This window comes from Coregonus clupeaformis, chromosome 17 (genome assembly GCF_020615455.1).
Source record: "Coregonus clupeaformis isolate EN_2021a chromosome 17, ASM2061545v1, whole genome shotgun sequence".
In the NCBI taxonomy this organism is placed as follows: Eukaryota; Metazoa; Chordata; class Actinopteri; order Salmoniformes; family Salmonidae; genus Coregonus; species Coregonus clupeaformis.
The window spans coordinates 52,236,392-52,260,465 of NC_059208.1; the positions used below are offsets into that span (position 1 = coordinate 52,236,392).

The 24,074-nt window shown below is 44.8% G+C and overlaps 1 protein-coding gene and 1 non-coding gene across 2 annotated transcripts in view; both read right to left on the reverse strand.

The window, feature by feature from the left end:
* ppp1r9a (protein phosphatase 1, regulatory subunit 9A) overlaps positions 1-24,074 on the reverse strand; it is a 93,480-nt gene that overhangs the window by 1,239 nt on the left and 68,167 nt on the right. The window contains exons 7-18 of the mRNA XM_045226415.1: positions 19,296-19,472; positions 18,069-18,122; positions 16,716-16,945; positions 14,346-14,442; positions 13,146-13,257; positions 8,365-8,453; positions 7,233-7,350; positions 6,767-6,887; positions 5,114-5,162; positions 2,652-2,771; positions 2,077-2,100; positions 1,524-1,706 (exon numbers count right to left, since the gene is read on the reverse strand). Coding sequence (XP_045082350.1) covers positions 1,524-1,706; positions 2,077-2,100; positions 2,652-2,771; positions 5,114-5,162; positions 6,767-6,887; positions 7,233-7,350; positions 8,365-8,453; positions 13,146-13,257; positions 14,346-14,442; positions 16,716-16,945; positions 18,069-18,122; positions 19,296-19,472 — 1,374 coding nt within the window. The remainder of the gene's footprint in view (positions 1-1,523; positions 1,707-2,076; positions 2,101-2,651; positions 2,772-5,113; positions 5,163-6,766; positions 6,888-7,232; positions 7,351-8,364; positions 8,454-13,145; positions 13,258-14,345; positions 14,443-16,715; positions 16,946-18,068; positions 18,123-19,295; positions 19,473-24,074) is intronic.
* On the reverse strand, positions 2,255-2,329 carry trnaa-cgc. The gene has a single exon. It is a non-coding gene; the product is annotated as a tRNA-Ala (tRNA).

Sequence of the window (24,074 nt, forward strand, 5' to 3'; positions counted from 1 at the left end):
TTGGTTGAGGTCGGGTGATTGTGGAGGCCAGGTCATCTGATGCAGCACTCCATCACTCTCCTTCTTGGTCAAATAGCCCTTACACAGCCTGGAGGTGTGTTGGGTCATTGTCCTGTTGAAAAACAAATTAGTCCCACTAAGCGCAAACCAGATGGGATGGCGTGTCACGTCAGAATGCTGTGGTAGCCATGCTGGTTAAGTGTGCCTTGAATTCTAAATAAATCACAGACGGTGTCACCAGCAAAGCACCCCCACCCCATCACACCTCCTCCTCCATGCTTCACGGCGGGAACCACAGATGCGGAAATCATCCGTTCACCTACTCTGCGTCTCACAAAGACACGGCGGTTGGAACCAAAAATCAAAAAATTTGACTCATCAGACCAAAGGACAGATTTCCACCGGTCTAATGTCCATAGCTCGTGTTTCTTGCCCCAAGCAAGTCTCTTCTTCTTATTGGTTTCTTTTAGTAGTGGTTTCTTTGCAGCAATTCGACCATGAAGGCCTGATTCACACAGTCTCCTCTGAACAGTTGATGTTGAGATGTGTCTGTTACTTGAACTCTGTGAAGAATTTATTTGGGCTGCAATTTCTGAGGCTGGTATCTCCAATGAACTTATCCTCTGCAGCAGAGGTAACTGTGGGTCTTCCTTTCCTGTGGCGGTCCTCATGAGAGCCAGTTTCATCATAGTGCTTGATGGTTTTTGCGACTGCACTTGTGGAAACTTTCAAAGTTCTTGAAATGTTCCGTATTGACTGACCTTCATGTCTTAAAGTAATGATGGACTGTCATTTCTCTTTGCTTATTTGAGCTGTTCTTGCCATAATATGGACTATTTTACCAAATAGGGCTATCTTCTGTATACACCCCCTACCTTGTCACAACACAACTGATTGGCTCAAACGCATTAAGAAGGAAAGAAATTCCACAAATTAACTTTTAAGGCACACCTGTTAATTGAAATGCATTACAGGTGACTACCTCATGAAGCTGGTTGAGAGAATGCCAAGAGTGTGCAAAGCTTTCATCAAGGCAAACACATCAACACTTTTATGGTTACTACATGATTCCATATGTGTTATTTCATAGTTTTGATGTCTTCACTATTATTCTACAAAGAAAAACCCTGGAATGAGTAGGTGTGTCCAAGCTTTTGACTGGTACTGTATATTGGCCCAAAGTTTCAGGGCAACTATAGAAGGCAATGACTGAAATGTACTCAGAATCAATTACTATATCAAAACGTTAGCTTGACGGGTTACACCAAACACCCTGGCAACAATGAGAATATGTAAACAAGGTGATACTAGTAACTAACTAGTAACTAAGGCCAGGACTTTTTAGGCTTGAACTGACATGCAGAGTTTACCATGAGTGTGATCTCCGCGAACGTCGGGGAACATGCATTTAAAAGGTGCATTGTCGGCTGTATAGTTTGGTGCCCTATAATGCACTTAGGGTTGAATCCCGAAGTAACCAACCCAGCTGGATATACACATTAACACAGGCTTCAGTCCTTCACCTTGAGCTCAGTACTGTCCAGCTGCAGTAGCTGGTCTCCGTCCACATTCTTGACCGTGAACTCTGGGATGTACTGCTCCAGGTTTAGTCCCATGAGCCAGCGAGACACCTGCTGGGAGGTCCACTCTGTCACACTGAGATTCTGCCACTGGTGCTGCTTGGGGCACTGGCCCTCATCTAGGATCTAGACACACACAGAGACAGAGACACACAGACACAATCAGAAGTTGAGGTTAAATAGAACCTCTCTAAACCCATGATATCTTTCCCCACATGCTGTGCCGAGAGAGCACACATCGAGATGGGTGATTTCAAATGAATCATTTCTAAATGTCTAGAATAGAAGCTGAGAGAATGCTGAAGACTGAACGTCCCATTTGAGACATGCACTTCAATAGAGGTTTATGAAAAACAGATGAGCGGTTTAGACTAATGGGTAAGCAGCCATGTGATGTAAACACAGGCTTTTTGCAGGCTAGGTAGACAGTATGGGGAGCATGCATAATGTTTGGTTTTTCAGGCTTCCTTGGTGGCCACTCAGAGCCAGATCTCACCTCGTCGTCTATCATATCCAGACTCTGAACATGGCAGCACAGAGGACAACAGGACAGGACACTTTGTTAACACAGCAGCAGCAGGTCAGGGCACACAATGGTGCCCTTTACATTTACGTCATTTAGCAGACGCTCTTATCCAGAGCGACTTACAGTTAGTGAGTGCATACATTTCATACTGGCCCCCCGTGGGAAACGAACCCACAACCCTGGCGTTGCGAGCACCATGCTCTACCAACTGAGCTACAGGGGACTTACAATCCTACAGGGTACATACAAGATCCAAAATGGCCGACAAGCGAAGCTACAGTTGCTAACATCAAAGATAGTTAAATAGAATATAAGTTGTAAGGAATTAAACATGGAATAGGCCATTTGAACACCATTGTTACACATTCCGGACACTTGGCAACCAGAGGTTATTCGGCATGACAGGACAGGAGCACTATACGGTGAAATATAGGTCCCTTTTTTCTTAATTTTTTACTCACATTCTTTTACATTTTAGGTTGAATAACTAGTGATTGTTGATACTAGGTCGATTTTTTATGTGAGAGCAAATCCTTGTTTCTCACCTCGTCTGAGGAGAGCACCAGGGTGTGTGAGCGACCGGACATCTTGGCTTCAGTCAGCAGACCACAGACCTCCCCTGAGCTGCTACTGCTGGCACTCAGATCATCCTTCACCACAGGACCCTATGGAGAACAACACCATGCAGAAGTCTATCAGACCTTAGTCAAAACATTGTCTACATCCAAAATGGCAGCCTATTCCCTATAAAGTGCCCTATGGGCCCTGGTCAAAAGTAGTGGGGAATAGGCTGCCATTTCAGACACAGACTATGTCTGGCTATTGTCTATCTCAGTTCATTTCAAGGTCTGTTACATTGTATTCCCCTCTCAACCCAAAGCCATTTTTGTTGTATGATGTTTTTAATCTACAGCTAATAAATGCCATTGTTGAAGTAATTTGCTGCTGATTGATTACTTCAATCAATGATTTCATAATTAAGAGGGAATATACTAGAGGGCCTCTAACATAAACCCAGACAGAGAATATTCACACACCTATGGCTGATTCAGAGACGTATTGTATTAATCAATGATCAAACATGTACTGTATGTGATGCAATTAAATATAACTTAAATATTATACTGCATAATGAAATGGAATGTGTCATTTTACTGTGGTTTGAGTTGCTGTCTGCGGATCTGTATCTGAGCTCAGTCATCTTGACCCTGCAGTGTGTGTGTGAGTGTGTGTGTGTGTGTGCGTATGTTTGTCTGGCTGTGCATGCATATGTTTGTGTGTGAACGCTCATGTGCACAGGCATGTGTGTTTATGTGTGTGTGTTTACCTGTGAGACCTCAGTAGTTCTCTCTATCCCCAGTGATAACAATAATAAACGCTGTCTGGCAGACAGACTGGGGGCATCTTAATCTCTGAAGCTTACAGCTGGCCCGACCTACCTATCTATCTACCTACCTAACCGCCCCAGGTTCCTTAGTCAACAAGCCGTGTGGAGGCTTGAAAAAACCTGGTGTCAGCTATAGCCGTCATTTGATGTCAGCACAAACATAACCTTCCTTTTGGTCTGAGTATTGTGATATAAGTCTGTCTGATTATCTTGCCTGTGGCCAGATTGGATCCACTGAGCGGGGTAACTAGCTGCACCTACAGTATCTCTCTGGTCCTTTTTTTAGGTGAAAAGCTTGATTCACACTATCTATTACTAATTCATTGGTGTGCAGCCTTGAGGTTTGTGAGAAGAGAGAGACACAGCACTTCAACATTTACCTCCCTTAGGGTTATGTATCAGGGATGAAAGACTAGGTACTATGGAAGACATTGGATATTGTACACTGAGTGTACAAAACATTAGGAACACCTTCCTAATATTGAGTTGCACCCCCTTTTGCCCTCAGAACAGCCTGAATTCGTTGGGGCATGGACTACAAGGTGCCGAAAGTGTTCCACAGGGATGCTGGCCCATGTTGACTCCAATGCTTCCCACAGTTGTGTCAAGTTGGCTGGATGTCCTTTGGGAGGTGGACCATTCTTGATACACACAGGAAACTGTTGAGTGTGAAAAACCCAGCAGCGTTGCAGTTCTTGACACACTCAAACTGGTACGCATGGCACCTACTATCATACCCAGTTCAAAGTCACTTAAATATTTTGTCTTGCCCATTCACCCTCTGAATGGCACACACACAATCCATGTCTCAATTGTCTGAAGGCTTAAAAATCCCTCTTTAACCTGTCTCCTCCCCTTCAGCTACACTGATTGAATAGGATTTAATAAGTGATTATAGCTTTCACCTGGATTCACCTGATCAGTATATGGCATGGAAAGAGCAGCTGTTCATAATGTTTTATACACTTGAAGGGATTTCCCCATTGCTATAGCTTGATTAATAACATCAGTGGCTAGAGAATATGTAATTCATTAATTTCTATGGACAAATCAAACATAATCAGTCACAAAGTGAGCGCCAGGTTATGTGATTAAAAGAGAAATGCCGTTATGCTAAAACCCAACCTTTGAAATTATAATAACTAAATAAATGAGTTATGATGATTCAAACCCTTGAAGGAATTATGAATTACTGGTCTGATTTCCATTTGATTTAATTTAATTCTTCTAATCCAATACACCTTCTAAATTTGTGCAAATTACTGAAATTAACTTCAATAACAAGTGCATTAAGAATATGCTAATCAGACTGCTTCATACCCTGCTACGTGCAGTAATTGTTTGTATTATTTTTGATTGGGTATGATTGGAGCAAAAAAATACAAATACATTACCAAGTAATATGAATAGGAGAAGAAGTGTGGCCATGTACTAGATTTCTGTTAAACAGAAAGGCATCAGAACCAGACAGAAAAACAAACATAATGCAACACAATAACCTACAGGTATTATATAATAATATGCATTAGCACACTACAGGGAGCACTGTCAATATGTATTACCATGGAGATGCCCTGTTCCTGTTTACTGTGTACATTGGGGTTCTCTTCACACACATACCTTGGCCTTGAGTTTCTCTGGGCTATTCTCAGCAGAGGGCTCTGTAGAACTGGGGAGAAGAGACATGGGTTAGTAGAGAGAGACAGACTGTTATGTTGGTAGAAAACAACTATAGACACAAGGCCAGATTTACTAAACATTAAAACCAGTAAAACGCTTCTCCAGAGAGAAGAACAAATTGTCAAAGGAGAAACCAGACAGGTTCAGGCAGTTATCAAGCTGTTACTTTTTACTGGACGCATAGTGAACTGACCCAGGCAGTGTTGGAGGTGAGGTGGACTCATTGACCTCTCTCTGATCCATGACTGAGTCACACAGAAATGAATCTACTAAACACAAAACCTGAATACTGTGTGTGTGTGTGTGTGTGTGTGTGTGTGTGCCTGTGTGCATGTCTGTTTGTGGTATAGCGCTCTCTTATCATCCACAGCCATTGAGCAAGCAGCAAGCATAGGCTACTCCTGCATCAGTGATGTGTTCATGGATAGTTCCACAGACAGACCCCTGCCTGATCAAGAATGGTGTTAGTGCGGCAGAGGGGTGGGGGGTAAGTTAATGGGTTGAAGGGGTTTATGGAGGGAAGGGTCGTTTTGGTGGGATGGAGGGGTGGGTTTGGTGGGATAGAGGGGTGGGTTTGGTGGGATAGAGGGGTGGGTTTGGTGGGATAGAGGGGTGGGTTTGGTGGGATGGGTGTGCAGTGACCCCTGTGTGTTGTGTAGGAGTCCCAGCTGCGTTGCTGTCTTCAATCACAGCAGCTGCTTCCAGCCAACCAGAGTCAGCCTCACTCAGTCATACAGACAGTCACAGCAGCTGCTTCCAGCCAACCAGAGTCAGCCTCACTCAGTCATACAGACAGTCACAGCAGCTGCTTCCAGCCAACCAGAGTCAGCCTCACTCAGTCATACAGACAGTCACAGCAGCTGCTTCCAGCCAACCAGTCAGCCTCACTCAGTCATACAGACAGTCACAGCAGCTGCTTCCAGCCAACCAGAGTCAGCCTCACTCAGTCATACAGACAGTCACAGCAGCTGCTTTCAGCCAACCAGAGTCAGCCTCACTCAGTCATACAGACAGTCACAGCAGCTGCTTCCAGCCAACCAGAGTCAGCCTCACTCAGTCATACAGACAGTCACAGCAGCTGCTTCCAGCCAACCAGAGTCAGCCTCAATCAGTCATACAGACAGTCACAGCAGCTGCTTCCAGCCAACCAGTCAACCTCAATCAGTCATACACAGTCACAGCAGCTGCTTCCAGCCAACCAGAGTCAGCCTCACTCAGTCATACAGACAGTCACAGCAGCTGCTTCCAGCCAACCAGAGTCAGCCTCACTCAGTCATACAGACAGTCTCAGAGTCTGACCCACAGTGGGGATTTAGATGACCAGTCGCAGACACAGACAAACAAACACACACACGGTCTGCAACAGCTGGAAAACATCCTAGAGTAAGCCCTCAGTATGGATCTGAGCCAGTCTAAGTATACAGTATCTAGCAGCACAGCAGTCAGAGGAACGGGTAGTAACCTCTAGACGCTCATCTGGGGTCAGTTTAGCAATGTTAGGATTGGGGGAGGGGAAGCTGATCCTAGATCTGTACTTAGGGGAAACTTCACCCTGGAGTCAGAGGAACACAGTGGCAGGGAAGTGGTTAGCACCTGTTTCCAGGTGAGCTTCTGGGGTCCTTCCCTTTGTTTGGTCTAAGTGGGTCCAGACCTCTGCTGGTGGTCTTCTCCTCCAGGCTGAGAGAGGGGCTGGACACCACAGGAGACTGAGACCCTGCACACATCATCAGAGAGGTCCAGCAAATATATGCAAACATACAGCAAAAGATAGTGATAACCTACATTGGAATCAAGCATGTGACTTTCTTGTAAATCATTATTGAAGACAATGGGAGATCTGCGCGATAATTCGGGTTCCACATTCATATTCTTGAGATGCTAGCCTTAAACATGTGGGTAACACTTTACTTAAAAAACGACAAGTAAAATAGTTTAGGGTAAGTAAGTAAGATTTGTCCAAGCCAGAATGGCCAATAGGGCAGGAGACTATCTCCTGTATCTATAACATGAGGCCGCTTGATGAACAATTAAATGTTTCATGATGAGGTTCTACACTGACCGTCGTTGTCTGCAGCCTGCTGGAAGAGGGTGTGTCTGGGGGAGCCCTCAGCACTGCCAGGGGCCCTGGAGGCTGCACTCCGGACGGACGAACGAGTACTGCCAGGACACTCTGATGCCTGTAGAGAGAGAGAGGGAGAGAGGGAGAGGTGAGAAGGGGGGACAGAGTGAGAAGGAGGGAGGCAGGGAGGGAGGGAGGAACATGGAAGGAGGGATAGATAGAGAGAGAGAGAGAGAGAGAGAGAGAGAGAGAGAGAGAGAGAGAGAGAGAGAGAGAGATTTACTTTAACAATGCTATCAAAAAAAGAGAGCCACTGAGACAGTTCACCCTAAGGCACCTGACAGCCACCTAGCTCTGTAAATGAAACATGTCCTCTCCCTCCCTCCCTCCCTCCCTCCCTCCCCCCTCCCTCCCTACCTCCCTCCCCCCCCTCCCTCCCTCCCTCCCTCCCTACCTCTCTCTCGCTGTACCATTATCCTGAGGTCGTTATCTTACCGTAGTAAAGGTTACACACTAATTGCATGATTTCCTCCAGTATAATGTCTGGTGACTGTCTGTCTCCTTGGCTTTCTAAGCCTATAGTCCTGGGCTGCATTACAAATGGCACCCTATTCCCTATGTAGTACACTAGTAGTGCACTATAAAGGGAATAGGATGGAATTTGGGACAAAGCCTTGTTCATTATTTTTGCTGAGTAAGGGACAGAGCTTATAACTGGGAAAGAGTGTTTTCCGAAGTTGACTTTACCAGCAATTATCTCATTAAGGAGGGAGAATAGGCTTTGCCACCACTCAGGATTAAATTAGTGTGCCGCAGGGCACCCACTCATAGCCAGCAATTACTACATTACATAAAGGCTTTTTTATTAGGTCAGAGGACGGACAGGGCTAACCAAACAAACACTATCAGTGTAATTAACTTTAAATAAAACATATAAATGTGAAAACAGTTCAATTCATTTTCAATGAGTGATGTTGATACAACATCTGGTGGTGATTATAGCAGATAATATTATCATTTTTGTGGATATTAAAAGGGTGTGAGTGTGTGTGAATCACCAGAACAGGTGCTCTTTGTGTGTTTGTTTGTGTGTGTGTGCATTCACCATGCGTGTGTGTGTGTCCATACTAACCTCTCCCTCTGCAGAGCTGATGCTGTTCTGTAGTCGTCCTCTGGAGAGGCTCTGTCTGCTCCCAGTGTGGGGAACCTCCTCATTCAGCTCTGGAACAACACACACAACACAACCATCCTTAGTTACATGTGTTCAACAGTCATATAGGTCTAGCCTGATCCCAGATCGGTTTGTGCTATCATGTCATGACAAGGAGTTGGCACAAACAGATCTGGGAACAGGCTAATATAGATCCACTTGCTTTAGAATTACATGAAAATGTATATGAACCTAATCTGTGATAAAAGAGAGACGGTTTGTCATCAGGTCCTATTTAAATGTAGATCTACAAAATTGTATGAACCGTATGTCTAGCTACACACAACAACACAGAACGCCACAGAAGGAGCACCTGTTGTCATCATGTCAGAGGTAATTCCTCACTCTTCCTCTCGCCCCTGCTCTCCCTCAAGTTCTGCCTCTCTCTCTCCCCCTCCCTCTTTCCCTCCCTCCCCCTCTCTCTCCCTCTCTTCCTGATATTTCTTATTGAACTGCCTCATTCAGTCTCTCCAGATCTGGATCAGTATTCAGAGACTGCCCATTGTCCCCTTATCAGGCCAGTTATGGAGATAGCAGATCAAGGGCCAGTATAATCCATTATAATAGACTGGGCCTGGAAGAAAAGCCAGAGGAGCCCTGAAGAAAAAAAGAACAGTGAAAGTTCACGTCCCAAATGGAATCCTATTCCCTACATAGTGCGCTACTTTTTTTCAGGGCCCATAGGGAATAGCCCAAAACCCAGACGTGTGTTTACGTGTTACGGACAGAATTTGTTTGTATTTGTTTACTGTTTGTTTGTTTAGTGAAGTGGCATTGGAGTACGAGGTCAAAGTTCAAAGTGCATTCAGAGGTAATGCACAGTGACAAAAAAGAGTAAGAGGGATTTACAAAAAAGGAGCAACAAGCAAAACAAGCTTTAATCCAAGGACATATCTCAAGCCTTTGGGTACTGTATGTCTTGGAGCTAGTGTTGACAGTATGCAGTAACACAAGCTACATCCCAAATTACATTTGGAGTCAGACACAGTCCTTGTTTGCCCCTCCATGTCCTTACTAAAGCAATAACAGCAGAGTTTGAGGGCATAGGAAATAGGAAAGGAGCAAATAGGAGAGATGTAGGGTGTATCTCAGGGTTTGAGTGACACTCACACATCAACCCCTCCTAAGGATATGTCATTTCTCTCTACAGCCTCCATTGCTATCTATTGAAATACCCTGATAGAGACTTATAGCTAAGGCAGGGACATTGTGATGGTGGGACAAGCTGTCCTTGTTGCATTGGCAATAACATTTATGGGAATAGTGTCCTGAATCTCCCTCACAGTACATGCTATAAACAATGCATAATCTACACAGTGTGCATCCCAAATGGAACCCTATTCCCTATATAGTGCACTACTTATATAATTAAGTAGTGCACTATATATAATGAATTATATAGATATACAGTGCCTTGCAAAAGTATTCATCCTCCTTGGCGTTTTTCCTATTTTGTTGCATTACAACCTGTAATTTAAATTGATTTTTATTTGGATTTCATGTAATGGACATACACAAAATAGTCCAAATTGGTGAAGTGAAATGAAAAAAATTACTTGCTTCAAAAAATTCTAAAAGATAAATAACGGAAAAGTGGTGCGTGCATATGTATTCACCCCCTTTGCTATGAAGCCCCTAAATAAGATCTGGTGCAACCAATTACCTTCAGAAGTCACATAATTAGTTAAATAAAGTCCACCTGTGTGCAATCTAAGTGTCACATGATCTCAGTATATATACACCTGTTCTGAAAGGCCCCAGAGTCTGCAACACCACTAAGCAAGGGGCACCACCAAGCAAGCGGCACCATGAAGACCAAGGAGCTCTCCAAACAGGTCAGGGACAAAGTTGTGGAGAAGTACAGATAAGGGTTGGGTTATAAAAAAATATTAGAAACTTTGAACATCCCACGGAGCACCATTAAATCCATTATAAAAAAATTGAAAGAATATGGCACCACAACAAACCTCTCATCACCCCGAGAACACCATGTTTTTCATCGGCAGGGACTGGGAAACTGGTCAGAATTGAAGGAATGATGGATGGCGCTAAATAAAGGGAAATTCTTGAGGGAAACCTGTTTCAGTCTTCCAGAGATTTGAGACTGAGACGTTCACCTTCCAGCAGGACAATGACCCTAAGCATACTGCTAAAGCAACACTCGAGTTGTTTAAGGGGAAATATTTAAATGTCTTGGAATGGCCTAGTCAAAGCCCAGACCTCAATCCAATTGAGAATCTGTGGCATGACTTAAAGATTGCTGTACACCAGCGGAACCCATCCAACTTGAAGGAGCTGGAGCAGTTTTGCCTTGAAGAATGGGCAAAAATCCCAGTGGCTAGATGTCCCAAGCTTATACAGACATACCCCAAGAGACTTGCATCTGTAATTGCTGCAAAAGGTGGCTTTACAAAGTATTGACTTTGGGGGGGTGAATAGTTATGCACGCTCAAGTTCTCTGTTTTTTTGTCTTATTTCCTGTTTGTTTCACAATATAAAATATTTTGTATCTTCAAAGTAAAGTGGTAGGCATGTTGTGTAAATCAAATGATACAAACACCCAAAAAATCCATTTTAATTCCAGGTTGTAAGGCAACAAAATAGGAAAAATGCCAAGGGGGTCAATACTTTCGCAAGCCACTGTAGATGTAGAGAGAGGTCAATTATTTCGATATAGATGTAGAGAAAGGTCAATTATATAGATGTAGATGTAGAGAAAGGTAAATTATATAGATGTAGATGTAGAGATGTAAATGACATAGATGTAGATGTAAAGGGGTAAATTATATAGATATACAGTACCAGTCAAAAGTTTGGACACACCTACTCATTCAAGGGTTTTGCTTTATTTTTACTATTTTCTACATTGTAGAATAATAGTGAAGACATCAAAACAATGAAATAACACATATGGAATCATGTAGTAACCAAAAAAGTGTTAAACAAACCAAATTATATTTTATATTTGAGATTCTTCAAAGTAGCCACCCTTTGCCTTGATGGACAGCTTTGCACACTCTTGGCATTCTCTCAACCAGCTTCATGAGGTAGTCACTTGGAATGCATTTCAATTAACAGGTGTGCCTTGTTAAAAGTTAATTTGTGGAATTTCCTTCTTAATGCATTTGAGCCAATCAGTTGTGTTGTGACAAGGTAGGGGTGGTATACAGAAGATAGCCTTATTTGGTAAAAGACCAAGTCCATTTATGGCAAGAACAGCTCAAATAAACAAAGAGGAATGACAGTCCATCATTACTTTAAGACAGGAAGGTCAGTCAATACGGAAAATTTAAAGAACTTTGAAAGTTTCTTCAAGTGCAGTCGCAAAAACCATCAAGCTCTATGATGAAACTGGCTCTCATGAGGACCGCCACAGGAAAGGAAGACCCAGAGTTATCTCTGCTGCAGAAGATAAGTTCATTAGAGTTACCAGCCTCAGAAATTGCAGCCCAAATAAATGCTTCACAGAGTTCAAGTAACAGACACATCTCAACATCAACTGTTCAGAGGAGAATGTGTGAATCAGGCCTTCATGGTCGAATTGCTGCAAAGAAACCACTACTAAAGGACACCAATAAGAAGAAGAGACTTGCTTGGGCCAAGAAACACGAGCAATGGACATTAGACAGGTGGAAATTTGATCTTTGGTCTGATGAGTCCAAATGTGAGATTTTTAGTTCCAAACACCGTCTCTTTGTGGGAAGCAGAGTAGGTGAACGGATGATCTCCGCATGTGTGGTTCCCACTGTGAAGCATGGAGGAGGAGGTGTGATGGTGTGGGGGTACTTTGCTGGTGACACTGTCAGTGATTTATTTAGAATTCAAGGCACACTTAACCAGAATGGCTACCACAGCATTCTGCAGCGATATGCCATCCCATCTGGTTTGTGCTTAGTGGGACTATCATTTATTTTTCAACAGGCTGTGTAAGGGCTATTTGACCAAGAAGGAGAGTGATGGAGTGCTGCATCAGATGACCTGGCCTCCACAATCTCCCGACCTCAACCCAATTGAGATGGTTTGGGATGAGTTGGACTGCAGAGTGAAGGAAAAGTAGCCAACAAGTGCTCAGCATATGTGGGAACTCCTTCAAGACTGTTGGAAAAGCATTCCAGGTGAAGCTGGTTGAGCGAATGCCAAGAGTGTGCAAAGCTGTCATCAAGGCAAAGGGTGGCTACTTTGAAGAATCTCACATATAAAATACATTTGGATTTGTTTAACACTTTTTTGGTTACTCCATGATTCCATATGTGTTATTTCATAGTTTTGATGTCTTCACTATTATTCTACAATGTAGAAAATAGTAAAAATTAAACCAAAACCCTTGAATGAGTAGGTGTGTCCAAACTTTTGACTGGTACTGTAGATGTAGAGAGGTAAATGATATAGATATACACCGAACAAAAATATAAACGCAACATATAAAGTGTTTGTCCAATGTTTCATGAGCTGAATTTTTCCCCCCAGAAATGTTCGATATGCACAAAAAGCTTATATCGTCCTTGAAACAAACTCTCAATCCATTTTAACAGCAGCAATGTTGAACAGGCCAGAACAAGACAGGCAGATAATTTCTGAATATGACCAGTAATGTGTATTATATTACCACAGTGTGGGGTATTACTGCCTGGGGAGGAAGATTGCTATAATTGTAGTAGTGTAAGCAGCGTATTTCTGTATCTCCCAATCTCCCTGAGACTCACCTCTGGCAGGACCGGCCTTCCCAGGACTCTGTTGGGCACTGTTGTTGTTGTTGTTCACCTGGATGCCATTTTGTTTCATCAGTTGCATCAGCTCAGACTCCAGGGCTGCAATCTGTGAAGAAACTGTTTCGAGTGAGTTTCAGTGTAAGTGACCCATGCAGGATGTAGCTCAGTTGGTAGAGCATGGTGTTTGCAACGCCAGGGTTGTGGGTTCGATTCCCATGGGGGGACAGTATGAAAAATTAAAATAAATAATGTATGCACTCACTAACTGTAAGTCGCTCTGGATAAGAGCATCTGCTAAAATGTAAATGTACCAGCAGGGCCCTGTCAAGGCAGTGTGCTAATCCAGCGGTTTTCAAACCTCTCCTCTGGGACCCCCAGCCGTTCCATGTCTTTGATCTACTTCAGAGCTAGCATACCCGATAAGATGGAGCCGGTAGACATGGCCACACTGTTTCTAGCAACTTTGCAGTATGTTTTGTTTTTTTGTGTTATTTCTCACATTATAATTCCATTCTTTTACTTTTAGGTTTGTGTGTATTGTTGTGTATTGTTAGATATTACTGCACTGTTGGAGCTAGGAACAGAAGCATTTCACTACACCCGCAATAACATCTGCTAAATATGTGTATGTGACCAATACAATTTGATTTTATTCTAATTGTCAACTAATCATAAAGCCCTGGACTAGGTCAATCAGGGGAGCTAGTTCAGAGCTACAACAAAATGGTGAAACGTCTGGGCGTCCGCAAGGTGAGGTTTGAAGACCACTGTGCTAATCAAACCAGTGTGCTAATCAAAGCAGTGTGCTTATGTTTAGTGGGCTGGTATGCGCACATTCATACAAAGACCTGTCCCAGATGCTGTCCCAGTGTTCTACGGCTGGTAGGGGGAATCAGGGATTTATCTTGTACTTACACAGGTATACAATGTACACTTTTATAGCTACCGGTATAAACATATCACACAGCCATATGCATGTAAATGACTCTGATCTTTGGTGGTGGATTTACGCTCTGGATTGTAGTTTCCCCTAGGTACAGATCTAGGATCAGCTTCCCCTCCCCCAATCCTAACCCTAACCATTAATGGGGAAGATGCTAAACTGACCCAAGATCAATTTCACTCTACACCTGGATGTACTCAGCAGCATAGATTAGATGACCATAGAGGAAGGCCATTGAGAGAGCATATTACCCTGACTTGCAGTCCCTGGATCTCTTCCAGGTGGGACTTCTCTGCATCCTCCAGCCTCTTCCTCTCTGCATCCTCCTTCTGGACAAACTCCACCTCCCTGGAAGAAACAGAGAGAGAGGAGGAGATGGAGGTTAGAAGGGTACGTCCGAGGCCCTCTGACAGAGGTGAGGATAGGTAGAGTGTTCGGTGTAAGGACAGGGACAGCGTGTAAGGTGTTTGGATGGTTGGGGACAGCTCATCTGACAGGGGTGAGGACAAGGACAGAAGTGTTAGGTGGTTGGGGAGTTGGGACCGTTCTTCTCACAGGGGTGAGGACAGAGACGGAGTGTTAGGTGGTTGGGGAGTTGGGACCGTTCCTCTCACAGGGGTGAGGACAGAGACGGAGTGTTAGGTGGTTGGGGAGTTGGGACCGTTCCTCTCACAGGGGTGAGGACAGAGACGGAGTGTTAGGTGGTTGGGGAGTTGGGACCGTTCTTCTCACAGGGGTGAGGACAGAGACGGAGTGTTAGGTGATTGGGGAGTGGGGACCGTTCCTCTCACAGGGGTGAGGACAGAGACGGAGTGTTAGGTGGTTGGGGAGTTGGGACCGTTCCTCTCACAGGGGTGAGGACAGAGACGGAGTGTTCGGTGGTTGGGGAGTTGGGACCGTTCCTCTCACAGGGGTGAGGACAGAGACGGAGTGTTAGGTGGTTGGGGAGTTGGGACCGTTCCTCTCACAGGGGTGAGGACAGAGACGGAGTGTTAGGTGGTTGGGGAGTTGGGACCGTTCCTCTCACAGGGGTGAGGACAGAGACGGAGTGTTAGGTGGTTGGGGAGTTGGGACCGTTCCTCTCACAGGGGTGAGGACAGAGACGGAGTGTTAGGTGGTTGGGGAGTTGGGACCGTTCCTCTCACAGGGGTGAGGACAGAGACGGAGTGTTAGGTGGTTGGGGAGTTGGGACCGTTCCTCTCACAGGGGTGAGGACAGAGACGGAGTGTTAGGTGGTTGGGGAGTTGGGACTGTTCCTCTCACAGGGGTGAGGACAGAGATGGAGTGTTAGGTGGTTGGGGAGTTGGGGAGTTGGGACCGTTCCTCTCACAGGGGTGAGGACAGGAATGTGTGAATGTGACGGGATATGTAGAGCTCCTTTCTGTGTTGTCTCCTTTAACAGGAGTGTACAAGGGAAAGGGTATAGTGTGTGTGTGTGTGTGCGCGCGCATATGTGTGTGCGCATTTCTGTGTGTGTGTCTATGAGAACATGTAAAAATGGTAAAAGGAGAATATCCCAGGGAGGATAAGAGCTCAGTGAAGTAAAGTCACAGAGACAGCATGACACAGTCCTGCCTCTCTCTTACAAGGCTGAAGGACACAGGGCTGAAGGACGCAGGGCTGAAGGACGCAAGGCTCCCTTGCACGCACACTCACACAGACAGACAACCATAACAAACCCAACACGGACAGACAGACACACAGACATTGGCTCTTGAGACATTTGCAATTCCTTGTGCTCACTACATCCACTTGGTGAAATTATCTGCCTGTCTTGTTCTGGCCTGTTCAACATTGCTGCTGTTAAAATGGAGGGAGAGTTTGTTTCAAGGACAAAGGCAATTAAAGGAAGTCAGAGCGGAGAGTGGCAAAGCGCTTCTGATGGGAACGACCATATAGATCAACTCACTGTTCTGAGAGAGAGGCTGCGGTGTGGACGAGAGCTGCATAGGAAGTCAACACAGCTCTCTCGCTCTCTAAAGAGATGATTCAACTAAGTGCCACTTGGTTAAAATGTCCTCCAGATTAATGGGTGGAAAAGTTTGATACATATACTGTAGGAAAATAACAGGGTTTGAATAACAGCTGTGTATTACCTAAAATAAGCTGCAATTTGAAATGGCCTCTAAATTTGGATTTGAATCTTAAATAACATACAGTAGCTACGATACGATTTTGTCCATATAAACCAAAGTGGACTGAATAATGTTGTAATTGTTCAGGTTTTCAGTCATAAACAACCCATTTTACTCTAATGGCAACAGATAACACAGACACATCTGGAGTGTGTGGCTAGTTACTGACTAGACCAGAGCAACAGATCTGGAGTGTGCGGCTAGTTACTGACTAGACCAGAGCAACACATCTGGGGTGTGTGGCTAGTTACTGACTAGACCAGAGCAACACATCTGGAGTGTGCGGCTAGTTACTGACTAGACCAGAGCAACAGATCAGGAGTGTGCGACTAGTTACTGACTAGACCAGAGCAACAGATCTGGAGTGTGTGGCTAGTTACTGACTGGACCATACCAACAGATCTGGAGTGTGTGGCTAGTTACTGATTAGACCAGAGCAACAGATCTGGAGTGTGTGGACTAGTTTAGCACCAGACTCTGACTCACTTCTGCTGGAAGTCTTTGATGAGTTTCTTGGCCTTGTTGTATTTCTTCTCTAGGGTGGTGTATTGACACTGGGCCTCCTTCAGGTGCTCGTTGACCGTGTGGCACAGGGTCTGGGCCTCGATCCAGTAACTCTCCAGCTTCAGCATCCTCTCCTTGTTCTCCTCCATGCTGGCCTTCAGCTGGCTCTTCTCCTTCTCCCAGCGTGCCTTCTCCCTGTCCACCGCTGCAAGCTGGGGTAGACAAGCACACAGACACTCAGATACTGAACACAAATAAACACATTAGCATGGCAGCACACACACACACACGCACACACACACATGCACGCACACACACACACTATCACACACTATCACACACTTAGTTAGTATACATTAAATACACAGAAGCATTTGTGTGCACGCTTGCACAAACACACACACACACACAAACACACACACACACACGTACACCATGCACACAAACATGGTTAGGCAGAATTGTATAATAGTGTACGCCCACCATTAGGTATGTAATGAAAGACAAACAGTGGAACACAAACACAGTATCGACAGATTCCCAAATACTCCCATGTCTAAGCCGACTGACTGACTGACTGACTGTCTGGCCGACTGGCCGACTGACTGACTGGCTGACCGACTGGCTGACCGACTGGCTGACTGACCGACTGACTGACCGACTGGCTGACCGACTGGCTGACCGACTGGCTGACTACACACACTATGGTATGAGACTATGCTATGAGATGAACACCTTCTTAACTTACGGGTCACTAACCAGCCTTCACAACAAAGAGAAACTCTTGCATAGCAACCTCCTTCCAAACGTCGTTATTGTATTACATCCTTCTACTCCTCAGGGCAAACTTCTGAAGCAACACTCTCCCAAGGACCACCAGAGCAGCTCATGCTCAGAGTATTACACCGACAAGCTTATCTTTCAATTTCACTAAATCCAGTCATTGAATTCAGTTAATATCTACTAAGCTTTTAGATAATTTCCTGCAGTTTGATCTAAGCTGTCCTCATAAGGATGCAGGGGATAAACCAAAGCTCTTGTGTCTCTGCCTGCTTGCATGTCACTCTCACTTAACCACTGGCTCACTCACCACCTGGACACCTGCGACACGAAACTGCAAGAGAGGCAACTCAGCCGTGCAGCGGAGCTAAACTTCTGAAATATACATGTAATTGCCTTAAATATTCAGAAATAACTTGAAATAGAAACTATTATGCACTGCACTGTCCAATGACGTCCTTTTTCCAAACATATGTCTATTCCTCATGCTTTTATTGTACTTTGTATATTTATTTGATACCATTCTTAGAGATGACAGCAGGGGATCTTTCTTACCTTGTTTTTGAGCTTCTGTATCTCTGCTTCGGTGACAGTGTGCTTGATCTGCAGCTGAGGGAGCAGAAAGGGAGGAGGTGGAGAAGATGATCAAACGCTTGGCTGAGCAGCCTCTGTGCTGGACAAGCCTCATGCAGACACAGACACACACAGACACAGACACACAGAGACACACACAGACACACACACACAGACACAGACACAGACACACAGACACACACAGACACACAGAGACACACACACACACACACAGCACTAGGAAGAGCCATATCACTCTCTACCACTGAAAGTGAGAGAGGGAGAGAGAGAAAGCCAGAAAGTAGCGTGGGAGTTAATAGGCAGAGAGAAAAGTGGAGATTGAATGACAGAAAGAGAAAGAGAGAGGAAGGACATACAGTAGAAAGAGAGAAGTAAAGAGAGAGAGAAAGAGAGAGGAAGGGGAGAGAGAGAGTTTAGAGGTCTTGGGACAGTAGAGATTACATGATTTATCACTCAATATCCAGAACACCGCAGTGCAGCTTGAGCAATTTGTTAAGTGTGTCACACAAGTGTGGAGTGAGGGACAAAATGTTCTGGGGCCAGCAGTGGTAGTAAGGCTTTTTAATCAATATTACTTGCAGGTTGGCTACTTTAAAAAGGAAAAAGGGTTCTAGAAGAAAGTAACGGCCAAATATTGGCTACTATAAAAAGGAAAAAGGGTTCTAGAAGAAAGTAACGGCCAAATACTGGCTACTTTAAAAAGGAAAAAGGGTTCTAGAAGAAAGTAACGGCCAAATACTGGCTACTTTAAAAAGGAAAAAGGGTCCTCTGTAGCTCAGCTGGTAGAGCACGGCGCTTATAACGCCAAGGTAGTGGGTTCGATCCCTGGGACCACCCATACACAAAAAATGTATGCACGCATGACTGTAAGTCGCTTTGGATAAAAGCATCTGCTAAATGGCATATTATTATTAACATAACAGCTAAATACTGGCTACTTTAAAAAGGAAAAAGGGTTCTAGAAGAAAGTAACGGCCAAATACTTTATTTCAGTCATTTCTTAATCTTTGACTTTGCTGCAATCAGGACCAAGAAAGAGTTCAAAGTGCTGGGCAACAGTATTAGTGACATTAATGCGAGGAAAATACATTTATAGTAAGACGTTTTTATTGGACCTTCTGTCTTTTTTTAGAGTGGTTAAAGGAAATAAGTAGGGGAAAGAGACAAGGAAAGAGGATGTGAAGTGACCTCTCTGAACTTCTGGTAGAGTTTGGTGGCATCCAACTCTGAGGGGGAAATGATGTCATCCGTTTCTGGCAAATCGAACACCTCAATGCTCTTCTCGCCATCGCCCTCCCCGTCCCCGCCCCTGTCCGCAGCTGGCCCTGCCTCCTCCTCCTCGTCATCAGTGGCGTACTCCCCTGTCTGAGGACACACATGCATGCACGCACGTGCGCACACACACACACACACATAACATGAGAATACATTTCCATCTACATAACTTGTCATACATGTACATTTCACAGAGAAAAACACAAGCTCGTAATCATTGAATGTTTCCATCTTCTTTCATTGAGTCATCCCTTCCTATTTTAAGAAACGTTGCTACTTCAATGTCTGCCAGACGACTAATCCTGTATTTCATTCCGCTGCTCTGTCGGTCGCACCACACATCAGTCTGAACCTAACATCCTAGAAGTCATTTGTGCTAATGTCAAAATTACATGAACCAAAGATTTGTGTAGGCCAGCTCTGGTTTCTGGGACCAATCAGAACGATTGGGAGTAGATCAAATCCAGACTCATGTTGGAGAAAAAACGTTAGTGGGCGTGGCGTTTGGCCGGTGCTCTGTGGCTGTGTAGCCAGGCGACTCCAATGTTGATAATGAAAACAGTTAATCATTTCTACGGTGAGGACAACAAATACAACCGCTTAAGCTTTCTCTCAGCCAAGGTTGTAAGGGGAAGGCAGAGGCTCTGTGCTTCACAATAATGCCTCCAAAACTCAACAGCACTGAGAGGATGGTTTAGTTCATAACATATGTTTTTCCATAACTAATCAGAGCGGTGGCTGTGTTATTCTGAGGAAAGGAAAGAGAGAGAGAGAGAGAGACAGAGAGAAAGAGAGAGAGAGAGAGAGAGAGAGAGAGAGAGAGAGAGAGAGAGAGAGAGAGAGAGAGAGAGAGAGAGAGAGAGAGAGACAGAGAGAGAGAGAGAGAGAGAGAGAGAGAGACAGAGAGAGAGAGAGAGAGAGAGAGAGAGAGAGAGAGAGAGAGAGAGAGAGAGAGAGAGAGAGAGAGAGAGAGAGAGAGAGAGAGAGAGAGAGAGAGAGAGAGAGAGAGAGAGAGAGAGAGAGAGAGAGAGAGAGAGAGAGAGAGAGAGAGAGAGAGAGAGAGAGAGAGAGAGAGAGAGAGAGAGAGAGACAGACTGTTACGGATACAGGTATCCTGTGTCCTGTGTTTTTCTCTCCTTCTGCCCTAATCACAGGTGTCCTGTATGTTCCTGATTGGTGGTCGTTGAGATGTCTGCTGATTGCTAAGGTGGACCAATCAGTGAACATTCCTCTGCATTTCACCACCTGTTGCTGGGTTTTCAATCACACATCCCATTATATAAAAACCAGTCAGTTATGTTTGTTGAGAGAGAGAGACTATTTCCGTATGTGAGTATGGACACTGTGGTGTCCTGTTTTTGTTTACTCACTAAGTTGCTGGTTACTCTGGTTGGTAATTTTGTTAGACTATTTTTTTGTATGTGAGTAATGGATACTGTGATGTCCTGTGTTTAGAGTACTCATTAATTTGCTGGTTACTCTGTTTGGTAACTTTGTGTGTTTCTGGAAAAAGGGGAAGTTAAGCAAGCTGCCCTTGGGCATACATTTCCCGTAGAAAGAACTGTCTATAAACACTAGTTAGACCTGAGCGGACCACCCACTGTATTTTTTTATGAGTAGCAGTAGCTTAGCGGTTCTTGAGGCAGGCAAGATCAGTTTAGGGGTGTTTTACACTATTGTTTCATTTCTTGGGTCCTGCTCAGCCCTTTTTCCCAAACCTTTACCGTGTGTTCAGCAATAAACCATTTATGTTTGACGGTAGTTCATGGTTGTTGTGTAGTTTTTGTTCTCACTGCTCCATGTCACACTCCTAATTTGCATGAATTATGTTACGGGTCTCATGTCCATCCACCCTAGACGTTTAGAGCCACGGGGTTCGTAACATAAAGTGGGGGCTCATCCGGGATCTATCCCATGCTACTCATGCAAATTAGTAAGTGTCTGGTTCAGTGTTGAGCTTGGCAGCTGTACTACCTGTTTTTTTTGTGTGTTCAGTAGTCGACGGCTCGTGTTGCTAGTTTAGGATGGCTACTTTTGATTTGGACGCATTTTTGGAAAACCCTACGTGGGAGGTTTTTGATAATTGCCGTAGAGTGGATCTACAGGCTTTGGCTGACCACTTTTCTGTACCCATACCGAGGGGTTTAGTGAAAGCAGAAGTTAGGGAAGTAGTGCTAGCGATATTGTTGAACGAGCGAGTGCTTGAGTTACCGCCGCCTGAGTCTGCTGCTCCTGTAGGGGATGTGGTTGCTGTTCCTGTAAGCCCATCAGTGTCTGAGGACGAGGCTAAGGCTCCAGCCACATTGCCCCGTTATGACCCACTCTCCCCACTGACTGACAGTGATGCCAGGATGGATGTCCGCTCGACACGGCTCCAAATGGAGGCGGAAGAGCGGGCACAAATCAGGCTAGACAAGCTGGAGACGCGTAAGATGGAACTGGAGACGCGTAGGCTTGATCAAGAACTGGAGACGCGTAGGCTTGATCACGAACTGGAGACGCGTAAGATGGAACTGGAGGTGCGTAAAATGGAACTGGAGGCAGAAACAGCGAGGTTAGTCTCTGCTCATACTATGCCTGCTAGTGAGCCATCCTCACCAGCTGTGTCGTCTGCTACTTTTGATATTAGTAGGCAGATCACCTTGGTACCTGTGTTCAGGGAGTCAGAGGTTGATTCCTATTTCAGTGTTTTTGAACGTATAGCGGTAGCATTGAAATGGCCCGAAGAGGTATGGTGCCTATTACTTCAGTGTAAACTAACAGGTAAAGCCCAAGTGGTTCTGGCAGCGCTACCTCTTGAAGACAGTTTGAATTATGACGTGGTCAAAGCTACTGTTCTTCGTGCCTATGAGCTTGTTCCTGAGGCATATCGACAGAGATTTAGGTCTCATAAAAAGTCTCCTACTCAGACTTATGTGGAGTTTGCTAGAGACAAAGGAAATCTGTTTGACAAATGGCACAGTGCTAGTAAAGTAACTGATTTTAACTCTCTACGGGAGTTAATCTTGTTAGAAGAGTTTAAAAATTGCTTACCCGAACGCATTGTAGTTTATCTGAACGAACAGAAAGTATCCTCACTGTCGGAAGCGTCTGTATTGGCAGACGAGTTTGTGTTGACGCATAAGAGCGTGTTTTCGGCTCGTACGGAGGGCAGGGCTGCGGAGTTGCTAACTTTTAGTCCTAGTCGACCAGCAGTACATCCAGCACGCCCAAAAGATGTGCGTCACTGTTTCTATTGTCATAAGGTGGGACATATGGTTAATGATTGCTTTCTGCTAAAACGCAAACCGGGGATGCCTCAGCACGCCAGGCCGCCAACGGGTGTTGGGCTGATTCGATGCGGTTGTAAGGCCGGAATCAAGACAGAGGCCTCATAGTGAATGTGGTTTGAAAGTCCCTGTCCCAGATCACAGTTATGAACCGTTCATTTTTGAGGGGTTTGTTTCTATATCAGATGACGAAGCGTCTCAGCGTCCAGTTAGAATCCTCAGAGATACTGGTGCGGCGCAGTCGTTCATACTAGCTGATGTGTTGCCCTTGTCTAATAATACATATTGTGGTTCCAGTGTGTTAGTACAAGGAATTGAAATGGGATTTGTCCCAGTGCCATTGCACTTTGTGAACGTACACTCTGAGTTAGTCAGTGGATTGTTCAGAGTGGGCGTACGTCCTATGTTGCCAGTAAAAGGTGTGACATTTATAATGGGCAACGATATTGCCGGAGGAAAGGTGATACCCGTATTGGAGGTATTGGATAAAAGTGACCAGTCTCTCTCCGAGGAGCTGGCACAGGGTTATCCAGATGTGTTCCCCGCTTGTGCTGTCACACGTGCTCAAGCACGACAAGTGGGTGAAGTGATAGATTTGTCGAACCCAATTCTATTCAGAGAGGGTGACCCAGAGGATAGTTCGGGTGCTACCTCTGGTAAGCTGGTGCAGTCTGACCAACAGTCCAGAGAAAGGAAGAAGGATGTGGAACTTGTTGCTGAGGCAATACAGTTACCAGTCACTCGTGAGCAGCTGATCGCTAACCAAAAGGTTGACATTAGCCTGGCTAAATGTTTTTCTAGTGTTGTCTCAGAGGAGGAGCTAAAGAAGAAAAACATGGCATACTTTATTGATGGTAATCTCCTCATGCGTAAATGGACATCCCATGTTGCGCTGGCGGAGATTGGAATGCTGTTTACCAAATAGTGATTCCTACAGCCTTTCGACAAAATGTTTTATCCCTCGCTCATGATCACCAGTGGTCCGGACATCTGGGAGTCACCAAGACTTATGATCGAGTTTTGCGACATTTCTTTTGGCCTGGTTTAAAACAAGATGTGGCTCAGTTCTGTCGGACTTGCCACACCTGTCAAGTAATTGGGAAACCGAACCAGGTTATTTCCCTCGCGCCTCTTTGTCCCATACCGGCCATAGGTGAACCCTTCGAACATGTGATGGTTGATTGTGTTGGACCATTACCAAAAACAAAATCTGGTAACCAGTTTATGTTGACAATTATGTGTGTTGCCACCAGGTACCCAGAGGCCATTCCTCTGCGAAGGATTACTGCTCCGGTGGTGAGTAAAGCGTTGATCAAATTCTTCTCAACTTTTGGGTTACCTAAGGTGATACAAACTGATCAGGGTACGAATTTCCTTTCTACACTTTTCAAACAAGTGTTAAAATCCTTGTCAGTTACACACC